General features: G+C 37.0%; 1 protein-coding gene across 8 annotated transcripts in view; it reads left to right on the forward strand.

Moving 5' to 3' along the window:
* KDM6A (lysine demethylase 6A) overlaps nucleotides 1–26339 on the forward strand; it is a 179627-nt gene that overhangs the window by 59498 nt on the left and 93790 nt on the right. For all 8 annotated transcript variants that reach the window (XR_003509749.1, XM_027534628.1, XM_027534627.1 and 5 more), the window contains exons 3-5: nucleotides 1492–1600; nucleotides 12527–12576; nucleotides 24579–24637. Coding sequence is in view for 7 of the 8 variants with exons in the window: in XM_027534628.1 (XP_027390429.1) it covers nucleotides 1492–1600; nucleotides 12527–12576; nucleotides 24579–24637 (218 nt within the window). In the remaining variant the exon portion in view is untranslated. The remainder of the gene's footprint in view (nucleotides 1–1491; nucleotides 1601–12526; nucleotides 12577–24578; nucleotides 24638–26339) is intronic.

The raw sequence follows: 26339 nt of genomic DNA on the forward strand, positions 1-26339 counted from the left end.
ATCAGATTATATATGACTTAAATAAAAGAGGATCTTGAAATTTCATTCTTACCAATTATAGTAATTTCTGAGATGTCAGTGTAGCATTCAGACTCTTTTATAGGGAAACAGTGATAAATTTTCCGTGACAGTGATTTGGTACATATGCACATGTAGATAGGTAAGAGTAGAGTAGGAACAGAAGACAGTCTTTTTAATAAGTGTTAGACTTTAAGGATGGTAGAATTATTCCCAAATTTGCTTTGTTTAGGAAGACTTTTCTAAACTTGATAAATACTTGTGTATGTGCTTTGGATAGGTAAATTTTTAGGATGTAAATTTTGAAACTCTTCACCAAAGGCTCTTTATTTTACAGGAGAGGAAAAATCAAGGCGTTTTAAGTGGGTACTCTGCCCCACATCACATTTTCTTATCCCATCAAAAGCTCTTAAAGCAGTGGTGAAAGGAACTTTTGATAATGGAAACTATTTTTTTTTTTTTTTGGTATACCAAACCTTAGAATATACTCGTACATTTGAGAAGCCATGCACATTTCTTCTTTTATCGACTCCAGAAAACTAACACGTAACAGCATTATAGAGTAGACTGTTAGGAGGGAAATTTTGACAAGATTATTGGGATGCTTGAAACAATCTTGAAAGAGTTCGTTTTTTTTAATCTTAACCTAAGTGGAAGGTAGAGAAACAATTATTAAGTGCTAAGCACTGTGATGAACCCTTAAGAGAAGTCTTCTGATTTTAATTCTGTAACAAGCCCTTTGAGTGTTATTAAAACTGAAAATCAGAGAGGATAAGTTCCCTAGGATCTCCTGTAGCTAATGACAACTGGAATTTGTCAAACTCCAGAATTCGCTTCTTTCCATCATTCATTTTTGCCCTGTACTCTCTTGCATTACAAAAAAAGAATGATATCCTTAAAATACGATTTTCTTCAGGGAAGAAGCAGTGAGAGTTGAGTGCATATGCATGTATTGGAGTGGGGGTAAAATTTGGAATAGAGTTAAGAGTTGGTGGGTTTTAAGTGTATTGTTAAGATAATTGAAAGACAGTTTATGGTAGTTTAAATGGGTAAAGGTTATGGTAAAAAGTAGCTCCTCAGTATAAATGGTAGTTATTATTACTCTGGAGATTCTGTGAATTCTCACATAAATAAAGTTCTTCCCATCTTTGGATATATTTGTTTATATCAACACGGACCACAGTAAAAATTTAGATTTACAGCTAATGAATAAAGCTATCAAAGTGCTCCTTCGTTATCTTCTTTGGCAAATATTTCCGTCTTACAGATAGGAAAAGGATATGCCATAATTAGTGGCTCTTTTAATAAACATGTAGGTGTTTTAGAAGATTGATGCTTTGGCTGTATCTGAGATAGAAATAAAGTATATTGATTTCTTGGGTGATTGAATGGAGGATTATATGCATAATCTCAGGAAGGAAATGCATTTTAGGGTTTTGTCTTTTTCTTAAATGTTTGTGTTTTTTTTTCTAGGCCGTTCGCTGCTACGAATCTCTAATCTTAAAAGCTGAAGGAAAAGTGGAGTCTGATTTCTTTTGTCAATTAGGTCACTTCAACCTCTTATTGGAAGATTATCCAAAAGGTAATTTTTCCCCTTGTTAAATACTGTTTGATTTATATATGTATTCAAAATAATTGTAATCGTACTCTATCGAAGGTATTACTATTCTTACTTCTAAGAAATTGCAAGCTTATGAACACCCCTAAACAATGAGGAAAAAAAAAAAGTAGAAAAAATGGAAATGGGAAAAGTTCACACGACTCCATGTAAATCAGCAGGTTGACTATTCAGCTAAATGATAACTACCCGTGTACTGCTGTTTTATTTTGCCATGTGAAAGGTGCCTGTGTTTTAAAGGCTTGACCATAATAGAAAGTGAGCCATTGATGGACAAGTTTGGAAAAGTAACACAAACCTTGCATTTCTTTTCTTTATCTTTTAACTTACATTTTAGCTTGAAAATATTTGAATGAAAATCTGATCTGTAGCCATGTTAAAACGGTAAGTAACAGAGATGGTCACACATGAGCTTGAGCAGTGGATAAAACATTTTTTTATTCATTTGAAGTTTTTTTTCCTGTTGGAAATAAGTGAGTTAAATAACTGAAGGTAGTCCCCAAGATACATCCTTTTTATGCTACCATGCTGCTGACACAGGCCACTATCCACTTGGGAAGTTAAAAGCACCTGCAAATACCATACACTTCAATACCAAAGGCAAAAATCCATAGCAAACTAGTAACATTGTATAACCAATAACATTTTAACAGTTTGATGATAGTAAACATTTTAATGGGAGTGGATGGACTTATGCTTGTTTTCCACAAATGTATGTAGTAGGCTGAAAAACTAGAAGGTTATTTCAGTGCTAGAGCAAAAGATTGTTGATGTTTAATTATGCCTCTTTTATAATAGGTCAAATACTTTGCTAATGAAAATGTGATTTTACTTTGAGACAGGTATACCATGGAATTTGAAGTTAGGCTTATTTGTTTCCCAGGTCAGCTCTACGGTTCAGTTGCATTACTTTTAACAGATTATATAAATATCCCTAAGCTTCTGTCTATAATCTGTAAAAGGAGGGGAGGAAGTACTAGCTGTTCAGGTGTTTTGGGATTCCTCTGTGAAACTGGTTAGTACTTAAGAAAAATGACTTCAGGATAATAGGTATTAACAATTAGTCTATTGGATACTTTAATTTTAATTAAAACGGTTACGTAAAGGAAACCATTATACAAAGGAAATAATACAGAGTTCTGTGCAGTTTTATTTTTCAATGCTGCACTTTGTGCTTGGAGACTACACTAGTTTTACAGCGTATAGACAGAGACCCAGACTTAGGTTTGCATATGAGTCTGTATGTCCTTATTGCTTAGTGGTCATTTAAAAACTATTTAATTAGCTTTTAAAACTTCATTCATCTGTGGATTTAGCTGCATTTTCCTTTTTATAAAATGTTTGGCTGTGAAGGTAATGAGAAGTCTAGGGATATTTGTTTTGAAGGTGGGATGGGGGTATGTTGCAACTAGACAGTGTTTGACAACCTAGTTGGTAGGAATAATCTAAATAGATGGGAGAGGAGAAGGATAACCTAAGGATTTAAGCCTTTGAAAAAATCTACTCTGTGACCCATTTGCTTACTTTGTAGATGAACTGGCCATTGATAGATAGGCAGTAGGTTGATTGTAATAGGAAGAAGAGGAAGGAGAGAATGGATGCAGAGGCATACATTTGTATTTCAGATTTCAAGCTGATGGCTTCTTAGGAAATAAGATGTGAGTTGTTTGAATTCATCCTTGAGGCTTTATTGACCGCTTTCCCACTTAAAAAAAAATCCTTTAAAAATACTTAATTACTGAATTCTTTATATCCATTCTCTTCACTGTCTTCCTGTAAGTCCCAGACTAGAGCCAGTGTCTAGTAACCACTTAGACACACCGTCACCGTCACCACAAATTTATGGAGTCATTTGTTACCTGAAGGCTACTTCCTCCTTTTTTCATTGAAAGCATTGCAAAATGAGAACCTCCCCAGCTCCAGCTAAATGTTTGTTTTTAGAGAACAGATTATAAACCATAACTTCTTGGGGAATAAACATAAACCACTCAGTGAACGTGTGAGTAAACTGCTCAGATGTATTTATGTAGGATATTTACTAGCCCTGTTTATTCTGAGGGACAGTTCTTTATATATTGTTCTGAGTCCTCTTGTATGTGAAGTTTTCTGAGTTTGGGGTTCCTTATGAAAAACTGCTTCTACTTTTGGAGTAGAAAATGGTAGAACCTGTTTTGTGAATATTTTGTACTTTGGTTTTTCTGCCCTTATTTCTTATTCTGATCTCATCTGCTTCCATTAAGATAGGATGAATTTCTAAAAATTTCTGATCTGTATATAGCATACTTTGGTTATCATTTCTGTTATGAATTTATTCATTAGAAATTATCTTTCCTGTCATTTCAGAGGAATTTGGAGTAGATGGAAAACAGGCCCTTTTTTTAACTCCTGTGGTTGGTAGTATTTATGAAGAATTTAAAAAAAATTCTGTCACCTGATTTGGTCATTTGGTTTCTAGGAATTTATCCTAAAAAAGTAATAGGTTAGAGAATTGTGGGAAAATGGAGGCTGGAGGCTCATTGCACTTAGCCTCATGTTGGTTGGATTCCTCTGAAGTGAGTTTAGCTTACAAGATGTTTAGAAAGGAGTACCTTTAGGATCAACACTTATGTGGAAGGTGGGAAATGGAACCAGAATTGGACAGAGGGAGAAGTTAAGCTGTGACAGCCTTGGTCAACTCCATGGAGAGCTCTGGAGCTAGAATGGTCTTTCAGAAAGCTATCACAAGTTGGGTCATGATGACCAGGCCTTTTTTCATCTATCTATCTTGTCGGTCGGTCTGTCTGTCTATCTAGGCTGCATTGGGGGTCTTAGTTTAGTTGCAGCATGTAGGATCTTTTGGTGTGGCTCATGGACTTAGTTGCCCCAAGGCACACGGGATCTTCGTTTCCCAACCAGGAATTGAACCTGCATTCCCTGCATTGGAAGGCAGATTCTTTTTTCTTTTTTTTTAATTTTATTTTTAAACTTTACATAATTGTATCAGTTTTGCCGAACATCAAAATGAATCCATCACAGGTACACATGTGCTCCCCGAGGCAGATTCTTAACTACTGGACCACCAGGGAAGTCCCTTCATGCCTTTATACTCCATCATTCCATATTGGACGTGGAAAGGAGTGTGACCTCCGGGTTGCTCTCTGTAGCTTAGAGCAGTCACTGCTAGAAGCTGTCTTTTGTATGTATAACTGCCAACAGGTCTTCCTTGAAATGGGATTCGAATGGTTTTTAAGTGTCTACCATACCTCCTTTCCACTCCTACACCCATAGCTAAACCATCAACCTCAGCTGAACTAAACAGCTCATGGGGCTGTCAGATAGACTTAAGCCATGTAGATGGTACTGTGATTTCTCTTCTTTGGGTTGAAGAACACCTGAGAGACCAGGGCTTAAAGACAGGTGTATATATTCTTGTGAATATATGTGATGGATTATAGGAACAGTTTAATTAATAGAAATTATATGTAAATATTTGTGAATATGTATGGAGAAGGCAATGGCACCCCACTCCAGTACTCTTGCCTGGAAAATCCCATGGACGGAGGAGCCTGGTAGGCAGCAGTCCATGGGGTCGCACAGAGTTGGACACGACTGAGCGACTTCACTTGCACTTTTTTTTTTTTTTTCCTTTCTTTTTTTTTTTTCACTTGCACTTTTCACTTTCATGCATTGGAGAAGGAAATGGCAACCCACTCCAGTGTTCTTGCCTGGGGAATCCCAGGGACGGGGAAGCCTGGTGGGCTGCTATCTATGGGGTCACACAGAGTCGGACACAACTGAAGTGACTTAGCAGCAGCATGGAAAATTATGAGAGAACAGTCATTGTTGATTGCTGTGTTTCCTGGGTGGAATGACAACACTCCATCCGTGTGTGTGTGTGTGTGTCAACACTCCACTCCATCCGTGTGTGTGTGTGTGTGTGTGTACATACACACACACCATTTGAGAATCATTGATTTTGTTCGGTCTATTTGTGGCTTCCCAGGTGGTGCTAGTGGTAAAGAACCCGCCTGCCAATGCAGGAGACGTGAGAGACGTGGGTTTGATCCCTGAGTCAGAAGATCCCCTGGAGGAGGACATGGTAACCCAACTCCAGTATTCTTGCCTGGAGAATCCTATGGACAAGGAACCTGGCAGGCTGCAATCCATGGGGTTGCAAAGAGTTGGACACGACTGAAGCGACTTCACACACACACACACACACACACACATTTATGGCTTAGAATTAGAAAATGCAATTGAGAAATAACTCAAGGAAGAAAATTAGTGACCATAAGCCAGGTTATCAGAACACCATATCTAGGCAACAAGCAAAAGTTGTAGTAATTTCAAGAACTAGAGAGGACTTAAAGGACTAGATAGAAGGACTACAAATAAGACAGCTACTTGATGATTCTTGTAAACCAAATGTGCGATTTTAAAGATCTCGAAGAGTATATTACTTTAATAATGAAGAAGTAGTAAATCTGAGATTTCACTAAATGTATTAATTTGACTTGAAAACCTCAGTAAAGATGCTGATAAGGGAGTAAAAGGATTGCATTTGTTTCTTCGCTTTTCCAGCTTCCTGTTCGATTGTCTCTAATCTTAGGGACAAAGGTCTGTTATGTTGGATGCTATCCAAATGGTTTTTCAAATGTTAATGTGTATTAATGCTACATATAGGAGAAGATGTGTTTAAGGCAGTCATAGATTTGAGAAGGCAGAAAGGTGCTAGAGAGCTCAGTGCATCAGTCACTTATAAACAGTGAAATAGTATAAACTTTCTGAGGTCTCTTTTATCCCAGGTTATAAATACAGCTTTTTAGTTCAGCCTCAGATATAAAAAATAAATCAAAGATCTGTTGACCTAATAATAATAATCTCAGGCAATCACAGCTTATTTAGGCCTAAAGATGGCAGTCAGTTCAACTGAGAGATTTGTTTGTACTTTTTTCCTTTCCCTTCCCTTCCATCTCATAGACTCACCCACGAGCAGCTAACCTGCTGCCTATAGTGTTACACATTAGCTTAGGGATGAAAAGAGAAACGCTGAGTTCTGCCTGCAATTAGTGTATAGTCTAATATGAGTATAGATTGAATTTTAGATCTTCTTGCATTTCTTTTGCATCTCACTCTGAAGAAGACTCTTGTTTTTTCAGGCAAAGCTGTCACTCTTAACCTACATTGTTGTTTCTTTTCATTCCTGTACTGTGTGAATTTGTCATCGCGTGCACCCTCTTTCTCTTGTTTTGACAGTCTTACCTCAGAGCCATAATATTTCCAAGCATGAGAAACTCTCTGTCACCTACTACATTTTTTTCTTGACCCTCTTTACTCTCCAGCTCTATTTCTCTAGATCTTTCTTTAATTCCAGATGAGTTACAATACGGCTTTGGACTTCTCTTTTTGTTCTTTGTTACAGCTTTCTATTTTACTGACAAACTTCAGGGCTGCCTGTGAACTGTAAGGAAATAGCTTGAATTAGATTCCTTGATGTCAGTCTTATAGGAAGCAGTGAGGTCAGGATTAGAACCAAGTTTACCTAAAATGGCTTTTTTCCCTACCATATCCTGTTGGCCTTTCTGGTGACCCTCATTTGGTAATCTTGACCATCTAAGTTTAACACAAGAAGTACACTTTTTTTTTAACATTTACACAAATAATATGTTCATTGTTTACAGAAAAGCATTAGAATACATATAACCATAAAAAGTAAACAGCTTGAGAGCAGGAACCGTGTATTTTGTTACATGTATTTCACTGCATCTAGCTTGGTGCAAGCTATCTAAGAATAATTAAGAAATATTATAGGAATGCCTTAATGGCTCATTTATATTTTATCATTTAGAGGCTTTTTTTTTTTTTTTTTTGCCACACTACTATAGGCACTTTTGGGGCGGGGGGCACTCCATGTTGCATGTGAGATCTTAGTTCCCGAACCAGCAGTCAAACCTGTGCCCCCTGCAGTGGAAGCATGGAGTCCTCAGCATTGGGTCACCAGAGAACTGCCAAGGCAAATCTTTTTAAAAAAGAAATTTAAAAATTTATTTTTTTTTTGGTTGCACTGGGCCGTCATTGCTGCACACAGGCTTTCTTTAGTTGCAGTGCACAGGCTTCTCATTGTGGTGGCTTCTCTTGTTGCGGAGCATAGGCTCAATAGTTGTGAGGCACAGGCTTAGTTGCTCTGCAGCATGTGGAATCCTCCTAGACCAGGGATAAAACTCCTGTCCTTTGCATTGGCAGCTGGACTCCCAACCACTGGACCACCAGGGAAGTCCTAAAAAACATTTTTGATATAAATTTTCAGAGGCTTTTCTATTAACAGTAAGCTTTGAATATTTAAAGTTGAACTAAATGCTGCAACTTTAGCGTAGTGTATCAGGTTAATCTCTGTCTTAAAAACATGCTTTGTAATTTACATTTCAGTTCCCTGCATAGTATTCTATCATATAGGTAGAACAGTTCCCTATTGAACATGTAGACTATATACTCACTGTTGTCTGTTCTTGTAACTAACTTTTTGCAAAGTTCTGTGTTTATGTTCTTAGAAGGATAGCTTGGTAAATTTTACTGAGTGAAAGCATGTATACACACACACACACACACACACACAGTTTTGATGGATAGTGCTAAATTATGCTACAAAAAGTTTTGCCAATTTATACTTACAGTGCCAGTAGAATAATAAACTGCTTATTTTCTTGAATTCTTGCCACTGTTGAGTATTTTTCTTAACACTACAGAGTATTACTGTTACTGTTTAATTTCATCATTTTCATACATAAAAATGGTACAGCACAGTTGTGAAGCTAAAGGGCAGGTGTAGTTGAAGGACTGTGTGTAGCACTTCTCCCAACTGTGTAGGTGATTCTTTTATCCTTGACAATTTCCTTGTTTGATTCCACTCTTCCTCCTGTTTTTATGAAGTAAAGGACAAAATAGAATGAGAAAGATTACAGAACCGTTAAGTTGTTATAAAAGTTAAATTTAACTTCTCATTTGCATTTATTTTTTTCTTTTTGTTTTCTTTTGCTTTTACTTTTTTAAGACCTGGTTCCTTTGTTAAATTTTGCCAGTTTTCTATAATAATTTAAGTTCATTATATTTTTCCCCTTTTAAATAATCTACAGAGACTAAATGGACTTATTTAAAAGTAAAATTCAAAATTATTTTTAAAAAGTAATTTTAAGTCTGTAAATGAACTTGATTTCGAGGATTAAAAAGATCTGAGCTTTGGAAATTGGTTGATAGAGAGTTGAAATTAATATGTTTGAGGACACCATTCTTGGTTAAGTGGCAGAAGAAAACGGCAGTCTGGCCTAAAATATTGTTAAAAAGATTTCCTAGTGGTATGAACGAGGACTTCTTAAGCCAATAAATAACTTAGAATCTCAAAGTGAAGATTAGGTGGTTTAGGGAAGGAAAAGCTGTTAGACGTATGCTACAATCCTGAAACTGGTTTTTAAGCAATATAAGGATGTTCAAATAAATAATTTCCCGCATTTTCTATTAAGGAGTTCAGGAAAATCTAGTTGTAGTGTAGTAGGAATTTATTTTCATGATAGGTAGCTGACTTAAAGATTAGAAATAAGGATTGTGCTTTAGTTAAAAGAATTTCACTAGAGAGACTATGGTGATGGGTACTTGTAAAGTCTTAATGATTTGTTTGGATTAGGAAACGTGTTTAATATGTTAAAGTCTTTCCTTAAAATAGGATCTTAGGCCTACTGGAGCGATGTATAATTGTTGAGGGGGCTTCCCAGGTAGCACTAGTGGTAAAGAATCCTCCTGCCAAGATCCTCTGGAGTAGGAAATAACAACACACTTCAGTACTCTTGCCTGGAAAATTGCGTGGACAGAGTAGCCTGGGAGGTTACAGTCTATGGGGTCGCATAGAGTCGGACACGTCTGAGCGACTGAACATAGTGCTTAGACACACCACACACACACCGCCACTGCCCGCCCGCTGCCCCCCCCCCCCCCCCCCCCCCGCCATGGTTGAAAACTGTGTAAATGAATGGAAAGATAACAAATGTTCATTGAAGAAGTGTCTTATAAATCTCTACTTCCAGTTTGGAGCATTTACGTTTGTTACTTTGAACTTGAGGGCTTGTATTAATTTTTCAGTTCATCATCTCCCAATTGGTAATCACAGGGGCTTCTTATACTTCACTTTTAGTTACTTTGGAGGACATCGTACTGTTTTTGTAAGGGCTCTTCAAATTCTAAAAAATGGGTATTTTATGAAATCATGTAATATATATTGTAACTCAGATTATTGGAAACATCTCCGAGTTTGTTGAAATTCCCTTTAAAGGGGCAGTCCAGGTTTGGTATGGTGACTGCACAAAATTATCAGGGACCTTGACTTCTCCTAGTTAGAATGTTTTTAGGCAAAAATATTGAAGACTTGATTCTAGCTTAAACAATAGGGAGATTTATTTCCTCACATGTGAAGTTGAAAGTTCATAGGCAAGTTGAAGTCTAGAAGTATCCCGGTACTTTCCATCTTACTGCTATCCTCTGTGGGCTTCACCTTAAGACCAGTTTCCCTTGTGGTGGCAGTTGGTGACACATGCTTCCTTGTTCACATCTAGTAGAGAAAACACCTTTTCCATGATTGTCCTCTATAAAATCAGTCAGTCAAACCTTGTTTGACTGCTCTGTCTAGCCTGATAAGTTGGTTTGCTTTTCTTTTTAGAAAACAGTTAATCATTGATCTTTATGAGCTACCTACATTCCTGTATGAAGAACTAGAAAACAGAAGATGGCTTGAAATCAACTCTTCTCAAAGCTGGAAAAATTACAAACTAAATGTCCTTTTAGTGGTTGGTTGGCATCATCTTTGTGCAAAAAAGATGAACATTATTCAAATGAGTTATTTGTTCAAATATGTGATGATGGTTTGGGGTGATGCTTCTCTAATTGGTACATATTCAGAAAGTTCTGTATATGGTATTCATTTTGGAAGCTTATTGATAAACAGTACGAAAACATTATACCTGGGATTTTAGGTAATATTAATTTCTACCTACCCCATTTTTATCAGTACAGAATCTTATAACACTTGTTGGAAATCTTACTTACTTTGTGGTGACTTAAGAGGGATGTGGGGAGCGGGTAGGAGGGAGACTCAAGACGGTAGGGAATGATACACGTATACTTACAGCTGGTTCATATTGTTACATAGCAGAAACTATTGTAAAGCAATTATCCTCCAATTAAAAAAAAAATACAACAACAAGGAAAGGCAGGGAGTTCAGGTCTTTTGAGCATGAACTGCCCTATTCTTACTTGGCCCTGCAATAAACCTTTCTCTGTTCGAAACTCCCCCTGCCCACCCTGCCCATACACACACACAAAATTATTGCACTTGTTGAAAATTTTATTTGAAAATGTTAATTCTTTTTGAAGATTGAAGTATAATTTATATATAACTGAGTTTCAGGTGTATAACATGATTTGATATTTGCATATACTGTGGAATGATCATAGGAAGTCTTGTTGACATTTGTCACCATATACAGTTACAATTTTCTCCCCTTGTGACAAAAGCTTTTAAGATTCACTCTGAGTAGCTACAAATATGCAATATAGTATTATTAATTATAGTCATCTTGCTGTACATTACATCCCCATGACTACTGCTCATGAGTTCTTTATAAAAAGGTCTCTCTCCTAATTCTAATGTGCATGTATAATTTTACCTCCTCCTTACTGGTCTTCCCTGGTGGCTCAGCTGGTAAAAAATCTGCCTGCAAAGCAGGAGACCTGGGTTTGATCCCTGGGGTTGAGAAGGTCCCCTGGAAAAGGGAACGGCTACCCACTCCAGTATTCTAGCCTGGAGAATTCCATGGACTGTATAGCATGGGGTCACAAAGAGTCAGACACGACTGAGCAACTTTCACTTCACACTGAGTTTTTGGATTGATGAGAGCTGCAGTTGACCATTCAACAGCATGGGTTTGAGCCACACAAGTCCACTTACATGAGAGTTTTTTTCAGTACATATATGTACTGCTGTGTTGATGACTTGTGGATGTGGAGTCTGCACATGCAAGGCTGACTATGGGATTTGATCACAGTGGATTTTGTTATCTTTGGTGGTCCTGGGACTAATTCACTGCAGCTACCAAAAGACAACTGTACTGTAATTGTTTCCAGAGCCTGTTAAACCTTGAGATGGATTTAGGGGTATGAGATGCCCTATTTTGGAATAGAGTTGGAGTTTAGAGTAAGGTGATTGTGGACTGGGTTTTTTGTTGATAATATGAAAGGAAACAGCACAAAAGGAATATAGTCAACCCTTGAACAACAGGGGTTTGAACTTCACAGGTCCACTTACACATGAAAATTTTTCAGTAGCAAATACTACAGATACTACATGATCTGTGGTTGGTTAAGTCAAAGGATACAGAGCTGCGAATACAGAGGGTCGATTCTAAGTTATATGAAGCTTTTCTACTGTGCAGAGGTCAGTGCCCCTTATCCTCTGTGTTGTTCAGTAGTCAACTGTAGTTCCTTTGCTCTTTGAGGTGGTTGAGCTCTTAAGTCACTTTTGGAAGTGAGATTACTTGTTAGAACAAATGACCCATCACATTCTAGAATATTAATCCATTTATCAGATTTGGTCTCTGAGGAAGGTCAGGTTGATTCAAGAGGTTGCCTGGATTCTGTTCAAGAAACATGACCATGGTTTTACTTCCTTGAACTCCCATATATTTGACATTTGTTACCTTGTCTGAGGATGAGTAGGGATGCCTCAGAGTTCTAAATTGTTTCATTTTAAATATCAATGTCTGCTCGGAGGTGGCTACGGTGGGAGTTTTGTTGTAATGTTTCTTGAAACTTGTATTAATTGATTTTGAAATGGGACAGAATTATGACTCATGCTTGTTTTCTCTCTTTCAGCATTATCTGCATACCAGAGGTACTACAGTTTACAATCTGACTACTGGAAGGTTAGTGCACATTTGCATGCCCCTACCCTTCTCTTCCCTCCCCTTCTCTTCTCTGGCAGATCACTGCTGGTTATACTCAAAACATATTGTGCTCTTGCTTTTTTGTTTTGTTAATTGAAACTATTCTAGGGAAAAGTGATTGGAAAAAGAAAACGAGTGTTCTTGGTTTGCTCTGTCTTATATGATTCAGTTCAGTTGCTCAGTTGTGTCCAACTCTGCGACCCCATGGACTGCAGCACGCCAGGCTTCCCTGTCCATCACCAACTCCTGGAGCTTGCTCAAACTCATGTCCATCGAGTTGGTGATGCCATCCAACCATCTCATCCTCTGTTGTCCCCTTCTCCTCCCTCTTGCAGTCTTTGCCAGCATCAGGGTATTTTCCATGGAGTCAATTCTTCTCATCAGGTGGCCAAAGTATTGGAGCTTCAGCTTCAGCATGAGTCCTTCCAATGAATATTCAGGACTGATTTCCTTTAGGATGGACTGGTTTGATCTCCTTGCAGTCCAAGGGACTCTCAAGAGTCTTCTCCAACACCACAGTTCAAAGGCATCCATTCTTCGGTGCTCAGCTTTCTTTATAATGCAACTCTCACATCCATACATGACTACTGGAAAAACCATAGCTTTGACTAGACAGACCTTTGTCAGCAAATAGTGTCTCTGCTTTTTAATATGCTGTCTAGGTTAGTCATAGCTTTAATTCCAAGGAGCAAGTGTCTTTTAATTTCATGGCTGCAGTCACCATCTGCAGTGATTTTGATTACCTTGTATTAAAATAATTAGTTTATTCTGAATTAATTTATTGGCCAAAGATGATCCAAAGTGTGGAAGTTAAAGCCAGCAAAACCAAATGGCAACAAATGATTCTTCGGTTTCCTTAAGTTGGTACTTAGGTAGAAAAGAAGTTTGAAGATGGGTGTATTAGGTTGAAAAGGGAAGGCAAAATGAAAATCTTTATTGCTATGGTCTGTCTGTAATTGGAGCTCTGAGAACAACTGAAGCTAACCGTTTTAAAAAAAAACTTTATTTATTTTAATTGAAGGCTAATCACTTTACACTATTGTGGTGGGTTTTGCCATACGTTAACATGAATCAGCCACGGGTGTACATGTGTCCCCCATCCCCAACCCCTGATACCTAAATGAAGAACTGCACACAGCAATGAAATAATCTATTTTCTTAGTTTAAGCAGTGCCTGGACAGATTAATCTTTCATATCGTATTTACTTTTAAGTATAAGCTTACTGATCAGTGGGGTTTCTTCATCTGAATTGCCATTTCAGATTTTTAAGGTGGATTTTATTTTTTTTATGTTGCCTAATTTATCTTTGTTTTTGACATGTAGAGGTTTTAACAGTGTATTTTGATAATTTAAAAAAATGTATTGAAGATATCTTTTCTAGTCTTTTTAAAGCTTATTAAAGTATAATTAAATACTGCAAAATTCACCTGCTTTAATTTTGCGATTTAGTGACTTTTAGTAAATTTCCAGAGTTGTACAGCCATAACCAAAGTTATTTTAGGACTTGTCCATCTCACCGTAACGAAACCTCATGCCCAGTCCCTGGCAAGCACTAATCTACTTTCTCTCTGTATGTATTTGTATTTTCTGGGTATTTTCATATGAATGGAATCATAATATGCAGTCTTTTGTAACTGACTTCTTTTACTAAGCATACATTTTTAAGATTGATCCTTGTGTAGCATGTATTAATACTTCATTCCTTTTTATTATCTATTAATACTCCATTGTGTGACTGTACCACATATTTTTTATTCATCAGTTGATGAGCATTTTAGTTGTCTCCATTTTTTGACTGTTGTGAATACCGCCCCTGTGAATATCTGTATACGAATTTTTGTGTGGACATACAGTTTCAGTTCTCTTTGGTAAATAATCAGGAGTAGAATTGCCAGGTTATAAAGTAAATCTATGTTTAACATTTTGAGAAACTGCCAGAATTGTTTTCTAGAGTAGCTGTAACATTTAACATTCTCACCGACAGTGTTTGAGGGTTTTGGTTTCTCCATATCCTCATCAGCACCAGAAATTGTCCAGTTTTTGAGTGTAGCCCTCGTAGTGGATAGGGAATAGTATCTTATTATGGTTTCTATTTGCATTTTCCTAATGACTGTTGTTGAGCATTGTTTAACGGCCACATTAGCTGTTTGTATATATTGTTTGATGAAATGCCTATTTAAACCCTTTGCTGATTTTTACATTTTTTTAAATTAGTGTGTTGTAAGAGTTCTTTGTACATTCTGGATATAAGCCTTTATTGGATATAATTTGCAAATATTTTCTCAAAATCTGTGGCTTATTTTTTCGCTGTCTCAACAGTATAGTTTGAAGTGCAAAAATTTTAAATTGTGATGACATCCAGTTTTTCAACTGTTTCTTTCATTGCTTGTGCTTTTGGTTTTATAGCTAAGAAACCTTTGCCTAATCTCATGTCATGGTGATTTCTTCCATTGTTTATTCAGTCAGTTTCTTTGGTACAGGTAGTACTGCAATAAATAGTACAAGTTTCTTTTTGTATTTTTGTTAGTGGTTCTTTGGTATTAGTGGGATTGCTGTGAACTTCCTGAGTGGTACACACCGTGTGAACCACTCATCTCAGATCTCTTGCTTTTCCTTGGTCTTAACTAAGAAAATCCATGTCAGACTTCTGTGGAATCTGATGAATGAGAAATCATGTCTCTAGTTGTTTTAACTTGCATTTTCTTAATTGAATTTTTAATTGAAGTTTAAAGACTATTCGAATTTTCTTTAAAATATTTGTTCATCTCTCTTCCCAGTTTTTCAGTTGGACTGTTGTTTTCTTTCTCCGTTTTATATAGCTGTATTTTATGTATGATGCGTATTTATCCTTTATCTGTGATAAAAGTTGCAGTTTGCCACTTGTTTTAATTTGCTTTTGTGTTTGTTTTTGCCCATGCAGAAGTTATTTCTGTCTAGTCAAATTTTTCAGTATTTCCTAAATTGCATCCGCATCTTGAATCATAAGATAGTTTTTTCCTTACTTCCAGATGTTAGACAGATCACCTACATTTTCTTTCAGTACTTGAATGGTTTTAGGTTTTTAATTTAAGTCTTGATACATTTGGGATTTATCCCTAATTTGTAGTGTGAGGAACATCTAAGTTTATTCTTTTCCTGTGGTTAATTATCTCAATACAATATATTGTTTAAAAAAATTCATCTTTTCCCTACTAATTTGAGATGTTGCCTTAGTTGTATGGTAAATTTTCATATGCAGATTTGTCTGTTTATAGTTTCTCTGGTCTATTTCATTAGTCTGTGCGTGAATTAATACTATACTATTTTACTTATAAAGGTTTGCAATATGTTTACACTGTGCTTAGTTGCTCAGTTGTGTCCTACTTTTTGCAACCCAATGGACTGTAGCCCACCAGGCTCCCCTGTCTGGGGATTCTCCAGGCAAGAATACTGGAGTGAGTTGCCATGTCCTCCTCCATGGGATCTTCCCAACCCAGGAATTGAATCCAGGTCTCCCACATTGCTTCCCTTGTGGCTCAGCTGGTAAAGAAACCGCCTGCAATGTGGGAGACCTGGGTTCAATCCCTGGGTTGGGAAGATCCCCTGGAGAATGGAAAGGCTACCCACTCGAGTATTCTGGCCTGGAGAATTCCATGGACTATAACAGTCCATGGGGACATGACTGAGCGATTTTCACTTTCACTCCCACATTGCAGGGGGATTCTTTACCGTCTGAGTCACCAGGGAAGCTCATGTTTATATACTACATATACAGTATGTATATGGTACTGCTACAACATCCTTTCCCCATTGTTGTTTTTAGGGTTTCCCTGACTGTCCTTTCTTTGTTGCTTGTTTTTCCATATAAACTAATTAACTCCACAAAAATAGCTGATTTTTCTTTCCAGCTCTTTTGAGGTGTAATTTATATTACTTTAAATGTTCGAAGTATGATTAAGTTTTCTTCTTTTAGTAAATAACAATCTAAGAATGGAAATGAACATCCTTACTCTAATGACAACTAACTTCAAAAATTTTTGGTTTAAGGTCAGCATTTTTATTTTGTATGAAAATACTTTTCTGGTATCCTTTGAGATAATTTTATGTTTTTTCTCCTTAAATCAGTCTTGCATTTCTTAAGTAAATTCAAATTAGCAGTAAGTTTTTATTGTTGTTAGTTATATCTGGATTGGGATTGCTAATATGTAACATCTTTGCATCTTTGTTCATAATTGAAATTGGTCTATATTTTTTCTTTCTTGAGTTGTCTTTATCTAATGCCTAGGATCTGGTTCTACATTCCAAGGACCTGGTCAGAGGAAGAGAAAGCAGAGTGCAACAGCCCTTTCTTTGAAGGGAATCATGAGATTTTACATATCCCTTCATAGACATCTCACTTACAAGAACGTAGTAATTTGAAAACTTGCAGCTGCAAGAGAGGCTGAGAAATGTCTTATTTTGTCTGATCGTGATAATAGGACTGCAAACAATGTTGTTGCAAAATAGACTATATTAATAATAGAAATCAAAAAAAAAAAAAGAAATCAATTCATATTATTGGTAAATAAGGGAATTATGTCTGTATGCTGTGAAAGCCTTGTTGTTTCACTTAAAATTTTTCCCTGGATAATGGGGAGTGTAAGTATGCACTTAAGTAGGAAAGGGAAAAACTCTCTGCTTGACTGCTGCACTGGTAGCAGGAGTTCTGTAGTCTAGATTTTAAGAAAATTAAACACAAGTATCTTTATCCAGGGCTCTTCCTTAGAAAGGCACATCCATAGCTATTTTCATTATTTCAGCACCTGCCAGCTCTGCTCTAATGAAATGATTGCCAGCATTGCAACTTCATTGTTCATTTTGAATATCGACCATGACAGCCTATCACTATGCTGAGCTTCTTGCTTGAGTGATTCAGGCTGTCTCCAGGTTCTGGTTACTACTTCTGAAATCCTCTGCTTATGTTGCATGGGATTTGGGTAGTCTTGTCCACAACTCTCTTTTGCTTTTGAATCTTCTTATCTTTAATGTGTAATTTTTTTTTTTTTTTTACAGCATGTGAGACTTAGAATTTTATGTATCATATTCTATCCATTGAACAATTACCATGTACAAGATATGTTTTGTTGTTGGTGATAGATACATTGCCTCCTTTACTTCTCACAAATATCCCAAGTGTCAGGTTGTTATTTTAAGTATTTTACATGTATGATCTTAATTCCTCAAAATAACCCTATGAAATTATGACTCCGTTAACTTGTTTTGTGAGTCAGTGGTGACAAGCCAAGCGGCTAATGTGATGTGACAAATGGCTAGAGTGATGGCTGCTCTAGCCTGATTTCATGATCACTATACAATACTATGCCTAGATTTTGGAAGTAGAGTTTTTTTTTGTTTTTTTTTGGAGTATAGTTGATTTACAATGTTGTATTAGTTTCAGGGAAGCAGAACTTCTGCTCTATTGCTATAACTTTGAACCTGATTGATGTAATGAGCTTTAACAACCTCTTTTGCTATATATTATTGTAACTAGGAACTGTGGTGTCCAAAAGGTAGTTTGGACTGTATTAAGGAAACAATTCTGCATAAATTGATTGAGCAATTAAATTCTTTGATGAAAATGTGTAACAAGTTATTTAAGGCTGTAAGGTACTGATTTATTCAGCAGTATACCTTTCTCCAATAACTTCTATATGCTTGTTACTTTACCATAGGGATCAAAAGATGTCTTGAGTTCTGTCTTTACCTTTTTACAAGCTCATTTCTAATGGAAGAGATAAAGGGCCTATCTGTAATAGACATGAGTATTCATTTGGAAACTTGTTTCAAAAAGCTTAACTCTGTTTGCACTTGGGAATGTGTCAGATAATAATGATACTTGTGGAAAGAAGAGATGAGTGATGAGTGTGATGGATAGGAATTTGCCAAATTGAGAAATAGTTGAAGGAATGATGGCATTGGCTTTTTCAGCAAAGGAAGCAAATGTGTTTAAAATCATGGAAATGTGTAAGAGCATATTTTATTTATAGGTCTGCATGTCATTTGTCCTAGTTGAAGTGGTGGCTCTGAGATTGGGAAAGTTGAGCAAGAGTCATAAAATGAAGACCTTTATAGTCAGACTAGGTTATAGGGAATCTTCAAAGGAGTTTAAAATAAGAATTAAAAATGTTTGAGTTTTTGCAAGCTCTCTGGCAGTGGTGTGGAAAGTATGTTGAAAAGGATAGGGGGCAGGGGTATGGAAGGGGAGGCTAAGGTTTGGGAGCTGAGTTAGGAAACTGTTGAAACAGGCCAAGTAGACAAAGGCAAAGTCCTAAATTACCTAGAGAAACGCAGTAAAAATGGAGAAGGGGATAGATTCAAAAGCTTTGAGACGCAAAATGAACTTTGTGAAAAGAATGAATTTGGCTTATTGGTAGGGAGGAGGTAAGAGGAAAAGGAGGATTACTTTTTGGCTCGGTTAACTGGTGAGATTGCTATCATTGTAGCTTCAGAGTCTCCCATACAATGTAAGATTCATAGAGTTTCAGCTATTTGTAGTACATTCAACAGGTGGAGAGTACCCAGTTTGATTGACTGTTAATACCTTCCTCACTCTGGTGACCATGACATATTAACAGGAGGTGGAAGGAGAAGAAAGCAAAAACTTTCTGTTCTTTATGCAAAGAAACCCCATGGTAGAAATCTCACTGGCAAGAGCTCTTATGTCACCAACTTTTTTTCAGTGGAAGTAGCCAGGAAAAAGGGTATTGATGACAGTGGCTTCTGTGGGATTAAGAAAATTTGGCAGTAAGAGAAACTTATATGAGGTTGCCAACTGCTGACTTAATGAACCACACATCCTTGAGAATAACTTTAGACATAGTATAAAAGCCTTCAATATAAATGAATGGTAATCTTACTGTTATAATTTCTTAATTTGGGATTGTGATGAGTACTGTAATACAGTCTAGGTCAGAAGTTAGTAAACTTCTTTTGTAAAGGGCAACAGAGTAACTGTTTTAGATTTCATAAGCCAGATAGTCTCTGTGTTGTAACTGTTCGGCTCTACTGTTGGATCTGGAAGCAGCTATAGACAGCAAGTAAATGAGTGGGTGTAGCTGTGTTTCAGTACTACTTCATTTACAAAAATCTATGGCTGGCTGGATTGGCCCATGTGCCATAGTTTGCTGATACCTGATAGAGATGTTCTAATAACCTCTAAGGATTTGGACTGAAGCAGGAGTTTGTTTCATAAATAATACATTTCTCAGAAAGCTACTCCCCTAACTTCTCACAGTAGATTGAAGAATGACTTCATCACATTTAAATTCATTTTCCTATCAGTGCCTTTGCTCAGGTCATCCTTCTGCCTAGACCCATGTTTCTCAGTGGGGCTGCTATTGGCATTTTTGATGACTATACATTGGGAGGGAATACATTTTTATCAGGGCATGTAGCCATTCACAGCCCCAGGTCACTATTTCCAAAAATGTGTGAATTAGAACCACTGGCTGAGGTGGCTTGTTTTTCCTTCTCCTTTTCTAATCATCCTTAAGATACAGTACTGAAGTTCTACCTCTTTTCCTAGTCTTTATTATATAATCCTTAATTAACTCTTAAATGGTTAACAGCTTGGAATACATTATTCATGTAACTTCATAGTCATTTGTCTTTAGATTATAAATTCATTGATGGTAGGAGTTTTTGTCTGTTTTGTTCACTTCTGTCTTTCCAGTACCAGGAACTCTGTTATGACTCATAATAGGTGCTCAATAAATGTTCAAATTACATTGTCTTCTATTATGGAAAAATGAGACTTGCCTTCTTGCTGAGATTTATAAGCTCCTGATTAATAGAGACTATCCCTCATACTAATTCCGTGTCACCCAGGGAACTGAACTTGATACCGAACTGGGTGATGAAGTTTGCTAAACCTTTGGGCATCTGCTAGGTGGAGAGCACCGTGCATGCTAGGTGATAACTGGGTATACAGAGATGATTACATTTTTGTCTGATGGGATGGAGGTTAGTCAATACTCAAATAACAAAAATACAGTAGTTGAAAGAGTCAGCTCTGCAGGCAGACCTAGGTTCAGTTCCTGTGTCTGCCACTGTCTCTTGGAGCAGTTTGCTTAATTTCTCTTGGTTCTTTAATTTCAAAGAGCTGTTGTTCAGTTGCTAACTCTTTGAGACCCCATGGACTGTAGCTCTCCAGGCTTCCTTGTCCTCAGCTGTCTTCCCGGAGTTTGTTCAAATTCATGTCGGTGATGGTATCTAACCATCTCATCCTCTGCTGCCCACTTCTCCTTTTGCCTTCAGTCTTTCCCAACATCAGGGTCTTTTCCAGTGAGTCAGCTCTTCAAATCAGGTGGCCAAAGTGTTGGAGCTTCAGCATCAGTCCCTCCAATGAATATTCAGGGTTGATTTCCTTTAGTATTGACTGGTTTGATCTACTTGTAATCCAAGGGACTCTCAAACACCAGAATTCGAAAGCATTAGTTTTTGGCGCCCAGACTTCTTGGTGGTCCAACTCTCACATCCATACATGACTACTGGAAAAACCATAGCTTTGACGATACGCACCTTAGTCGGCAAAGTTATGTCTCCACTTTTTAATGCACTGCCCAGCGTATTAGAACCTTTTAAAGAAATGATGTTAGCATTTTGCATAAAATTAAGTTCTTACTGTTGTACCATGTCGCATGCTAGGGACATTGTACTAAGGCAAAATTTAGAGGTTGTAAAGATTACCTCTGGCTTAAGGTGGGAGAAGCAACAAAGCTCCATAGGGAAAATGGCATAATAGGTCTAGATGGACTGATAGAATTTATACAGTGGCACGGGTGGTGACAATAAGTTTTCCTAGAGGCGAAGGATGAACTATGAACAGAGAAAATTGAGAGAATGTAGGATATGTACTGAAAGCAGAAAGATTCCTCGATAAACTCATATTTCCACCACATACCACACTACCTTCTCTGGGCAGTTACCTGATTTGGTGAAAGATGCTGTCTATTGTTATTCAACCATGGTCTCTTCCCCTCCACCTCCCCCACCTAGGGAGACAGTTGTGATTCAAATGTAGACTTTCTTGGGTAGAACATTTTGAATTAACTACTCTTGTATTCTGAATATCATACCTCCCCCCTCTACATACACAGTAAGTAGAGTGTGGGAGAGAGTACATTTTAATCAGTTCAGCTTGTTCAACCCTTGAGTATTGTCCTTGACACTTAGTAAAAGTTCACTTTATTTCAGCGACAGGGTGGGGTGGTAAAGGAGTGATCCTGATTGAAGCCATTTTCAACTAAATTTTAAAAATTTGAATATGAACTTTTGAATCCGATGTTTTCTGAGATCTTTGTGAATACCCCTGTAGCATGTAGTTATCTTATTCAGAGAATTGGTAATGAGGATCTAATGAAATTAAATTTGCATATTTATTGCATTTTAAGATATACTTAAGAAAACTTTTTCATTGCTTCCAGAAGGGTACATAGAATGCAAAGGAAATATATGACCCTAGAACAGATTTTAGTATTAAAAAGAATAACTGCATACCAATAAGTCGCCCAGGTGTTTATTATTCTTTGGACTTTAAATATCACTGGTTCTTTTCTGCAGTCATTGAATGACAGCAGTTGTGGGATAAGAACTATAGTTGGCTCACACCTAGCACAAAATGACTCTGAGAATGTTCTTTACTGTCTCCTAGAAATTCCCGGTAGGATTGAGTCCCTGTTGGCCACAGCTGCATAGCCATTCATGTCGTGGTTGTTGTTTAGTCACCAAGTGGTGTCCATCTCTTTTGTGATATCATGTAGCATGCCAGGCTCCTCTGCCTGTGGGATTCTCTAGGCAAGAGTACTAGAGTGGGTTGCCATTTTCTTCTCCAGGGGACCTTCCTGACCCAGGGATGAAACCCATGTCTCCTGCATTGGCAGGCGGATTCTTGACCACTGAACCTACCTGGGAAGCCCATAGTCATCCATACTACACCCTAATAGCTTCCTTACCTTCCCTGCCTTACTTCTCCAAATCCATTACTGGTGTTTTCTAGGGTAACTTCCCAAATAAAATACTTATACTAAAACCTTTTGTCTCAGGGTGTACTTCTGAGGAAATATAACCTTAAAATAATGCAGTAAGATATATTTTAGTAAGAGTTTGGAATTTTTAAGTTTTGGAATATAGAATTTGGATAACATATAGTCGGTACTCAGCTGTTTGCCCTTTTTAGAAAAAAGAGAGTAGCTAGCTAGTTTCCTGTATGGGGGCCGGAGGTTGTATTGAGTCTGGATAAGCATCTCTGTTTTGTAGTGCGTGCAAAAGGAATCACTGATGTTTATAGCCCCAAATGTAAGTGACTAGGTGTCATTTTAGCAGGTGGGTTTTTTGTTAATACTAAAATTATAGGTTATAGATTTATATTGTGCATTTACTTTGAATTCTAACTACCTTCCTGGCAACACTGAACATAAAATTAAATCCAGTCAGAAAGAACCAGAGAAAGAGTACAGAGATACAAGCTAGAGAGAATAAGATAGCATAATTCAAGCATTTTCTTATTCCTGAAAAATAGGTTTTTCTTTTAGTTTTACCTATGGAATTCTGCCGACAGATTTTTTTTTTAATTGAAGTATAGTTGAATTACAATGTTAATTTTTCCTGTATAGCAAAGTGACTCAGTTGTACATATATATATACACATTCTTTTTAATATCTCCTATTATGGTTTATCCCAGGACTTCGAATATGGTTGAATATAGTTCCTGTGCTATACAGTAGGATCTTATTGTCCATCCATTCTGGATGTAATCGTTTGTATCTACTAACCCCACACGTCCAGTCCATCTACCCCTGCTGTTGGCGATCACAAGTCTGTTTTCTGTTTCTCTGAGTCTGTTTCTATATCATAGGTTCATTTGTGTCATGTTTTAGGTTCCACATTATAAATTATTTAATAGTCTTTGTCTTTCTGACTTGACTTCACTTAGTATGATAATCTCTAGTTGGATTCATACTGCTACAAATGAAATTATTTTTATGGTTAAGTAGTAACCCATTGTGTATAAGTACTGCATCTTCTTTAGCCACTCATCTGTCTATGAGCATTTAGGTTGTTTCCCTCTCTTGGCTATTGTGAGTAGTGCTCCTGTGAACATAGAAGTGCACGTTATCTTGTTGAATTAGTTTTGTCCAGATACATATGCTCAGGAGTGGGATTGCAGGATCATATGGTAATTCTACTTTTAGTTTCCTGAGGGTGTCCATACTGTTTTTCATTGTGGATGCAACAACTTGCATTCCCACCAGAAGTGTAGGATGGTTCCCATCTCTCCACCCCCTCTCCAGCATTTGTTATTTATAGACTTTTAATGATGGCCATTCTGACTGGCCCACTCCAGTACTCTTGCCTAGAAAATCCCATGGGCGGAGGAGGCTGGTGGGCTGCAGTCCATGGGGTCTCGAAGAGTTGGACACGACTGAGCAACTTCACTTTGACTTTTCATTTTCATGCATTGGAGAAGGACATGGCAACCCACTCCAGTATGCTTGCTTGGAGAATCCCAGGAACGGGGGAGCCTGGTGGGCTGCTGTCTATGGGGTCGCACAGGGTCGGCCATGACTGAAGCAACTTAGCAGCAGCAGCATTCTGACTGGTGTGAGGTGATACCTAATTGTAGTTTTGATTTCATGGCCGACTCTGTGCGACCCCATAGACGGATGTTGAGCATCTTTTCATATGTCCATTGGCCATCTATATGTTGCTGACAGATTTTTTACTTCAGAACAAGTTTGATTGAAAAGAAACCACAGGATCTGTCCAAGTTGATTGGATTCTGTGCCATCTGTTGACTCTTAAGCTATTTTGGTGTTCTAAAGATATATTGTAAATATATTGTACTGCAGGATAGAGTGTTAATAACTTAAAACATCGTGGATACTATATTTTATAATAATAACATATGTATTAGATATAAATGCCTTTCTTAAAAGTCTCTTTTTTTCCCTTTCTTTTCAGAATGCTGCCTTTTTATATGGTCTTGGTTTGGTCTACTTCCATTACAATGCATTTCAGTGGTAAGTTGATGTAAAACTAGTAACTCCAGTTGTTTCTAGTATATAGCTTTTGTTTGCATTTTTCTGTTTGTGTGTGTATGTATGTGTAATAAATACAAAATATTTTAATATCAATAAGCCTACACTTTTCAATAATCTCTTGGAATTATTACTTTGTTCCTTTAGAGATATTGACCCCACCTTAGATAATTAAAAATGTATATGTTCCTAAAAGAATCTGGTATAAAGAAGACTTAGATTAGAAAGCTTTTGGAATTTCTGTTACTTATTATACCTGGTGGTCCCTAGCTTATTTGAACGGGGGAATGATTGTGCTCTCTGTTCTCGAGGTTTGTGGCTAAGTGATGCATGATGACCAGTATTTGCTTTTCAGACTTTTAGACATGCTGACTGCTCCTTCCCTTCCTCCTTCACCAAAACACACACGCACATGCACACACACTAGTACTTTCCAATTTCTTGTAGCTAGGGACTAGATTTTTAAACTCTCAGTTCTCTCTTCTGTAAAATAGTAATAATGGTACCACCTTCAGAGTCAGACATTAAATATGATAGAAATATGTAAGATTTTATAAACAGTAAAGTATATCGGATCCTGTTACTATGGCCTTTGCCCCCTTGTTGTTTTTCTGTTTACCAGACAAGACAGTAGCATTCTCTAGTGGAAAGAACATAATTGACAGATTGGTATTCTGTTCTCAGCACTTTTAGTTTGATCTGTTTGCTCGTGTGTGTGTTTTAGGTACATTGCAGTTAATTGTCTTTTCTACTCTAATAGAGTTTTGATGATCAAATTAGATAATGTACGTTTTGTAAACTGTAAAGCCCTATGTAGATTTTTTTTTTTTTTTTTGGAAATGTATTCAACTTTGTCAGAGTCCCTTCTAGTCTCCATAATTTTAAGCTTGAGTGAGTGCTTAGAAAGTCCAGAGGAACGTTTTTACCAAAGGTTATAACCCTGTCATATACCTGATGGGCACCGTGGATATTTATTACAGAGCTTTTCAATGTGCATTGGTAATGATGTGATATGATTGCTCTAAAGAGGAAACTTCAGGTATGAATGACTTTTCCCAGATGCCTTTTCTTTCCTCTTTGGTTTTGGTCCTGTTGGTTTTTGATCATCAATGGAAACACTGCATTGTTAGAGAACATCTGTGTGGATAGAGTATTATGCAAATCGTTCATTTTCATGGTAAACTTTACAAAGCTATAATTGGTCTTTATAAAGAAGTTTTGTAATATTTTTCTTTTAAATTATACATTGTTGTAGAACAATCTAAAATTTAAGCCTCCTAACTCTGTATGCAGTGTATCATGTATCATCAAGAGTAGATTAGGAGTGTTTTAAAATCTCTTAGGTTCTTAAAGATCCTATTTATAGAAAACTTTTAGAACCAGAAATGGCCTTAGAGATTAATTAGTTTTCTCCCTTAATTTTATAGATGAAGAAAACAAGAGATGTGTATGTGTGTGTGTAACTCAGTATTATGTAATTGGTTGCGGAAGCAAGCTCAGATTTCCCACTCTAATTATTTAGTCTATTGTAGTCTGTCTGCAAGTTTGAAGATTGATAGGCCATTATTTTTAATCAGTATTTATTATTGTTCTTCTGGGCGCATTTGTACAATCTTTATGGCCAGCCAGAAATAATTTAGGTGAAACTCAAGACAAGGAATGCTACACTTTTAGAAATGGACAG

The sequence above is a fragment of the Bos indicus x Bos taurus genome, chromosome X, assembly GCF_003369695.1.
Source record: "Bos indicus x Bos taurus breed Angus x Brahman F1 hybrid chromosome X, Bos_hybrid_MaternalHap_v2.0, whole genome shotgun sequence".
Lineage (NCBI taxonomy): Eukaryota > Metazoa > Chordata > Mammalia > Artiodactyla > Bovidae > Bos > Bos indicus x Bos taurus.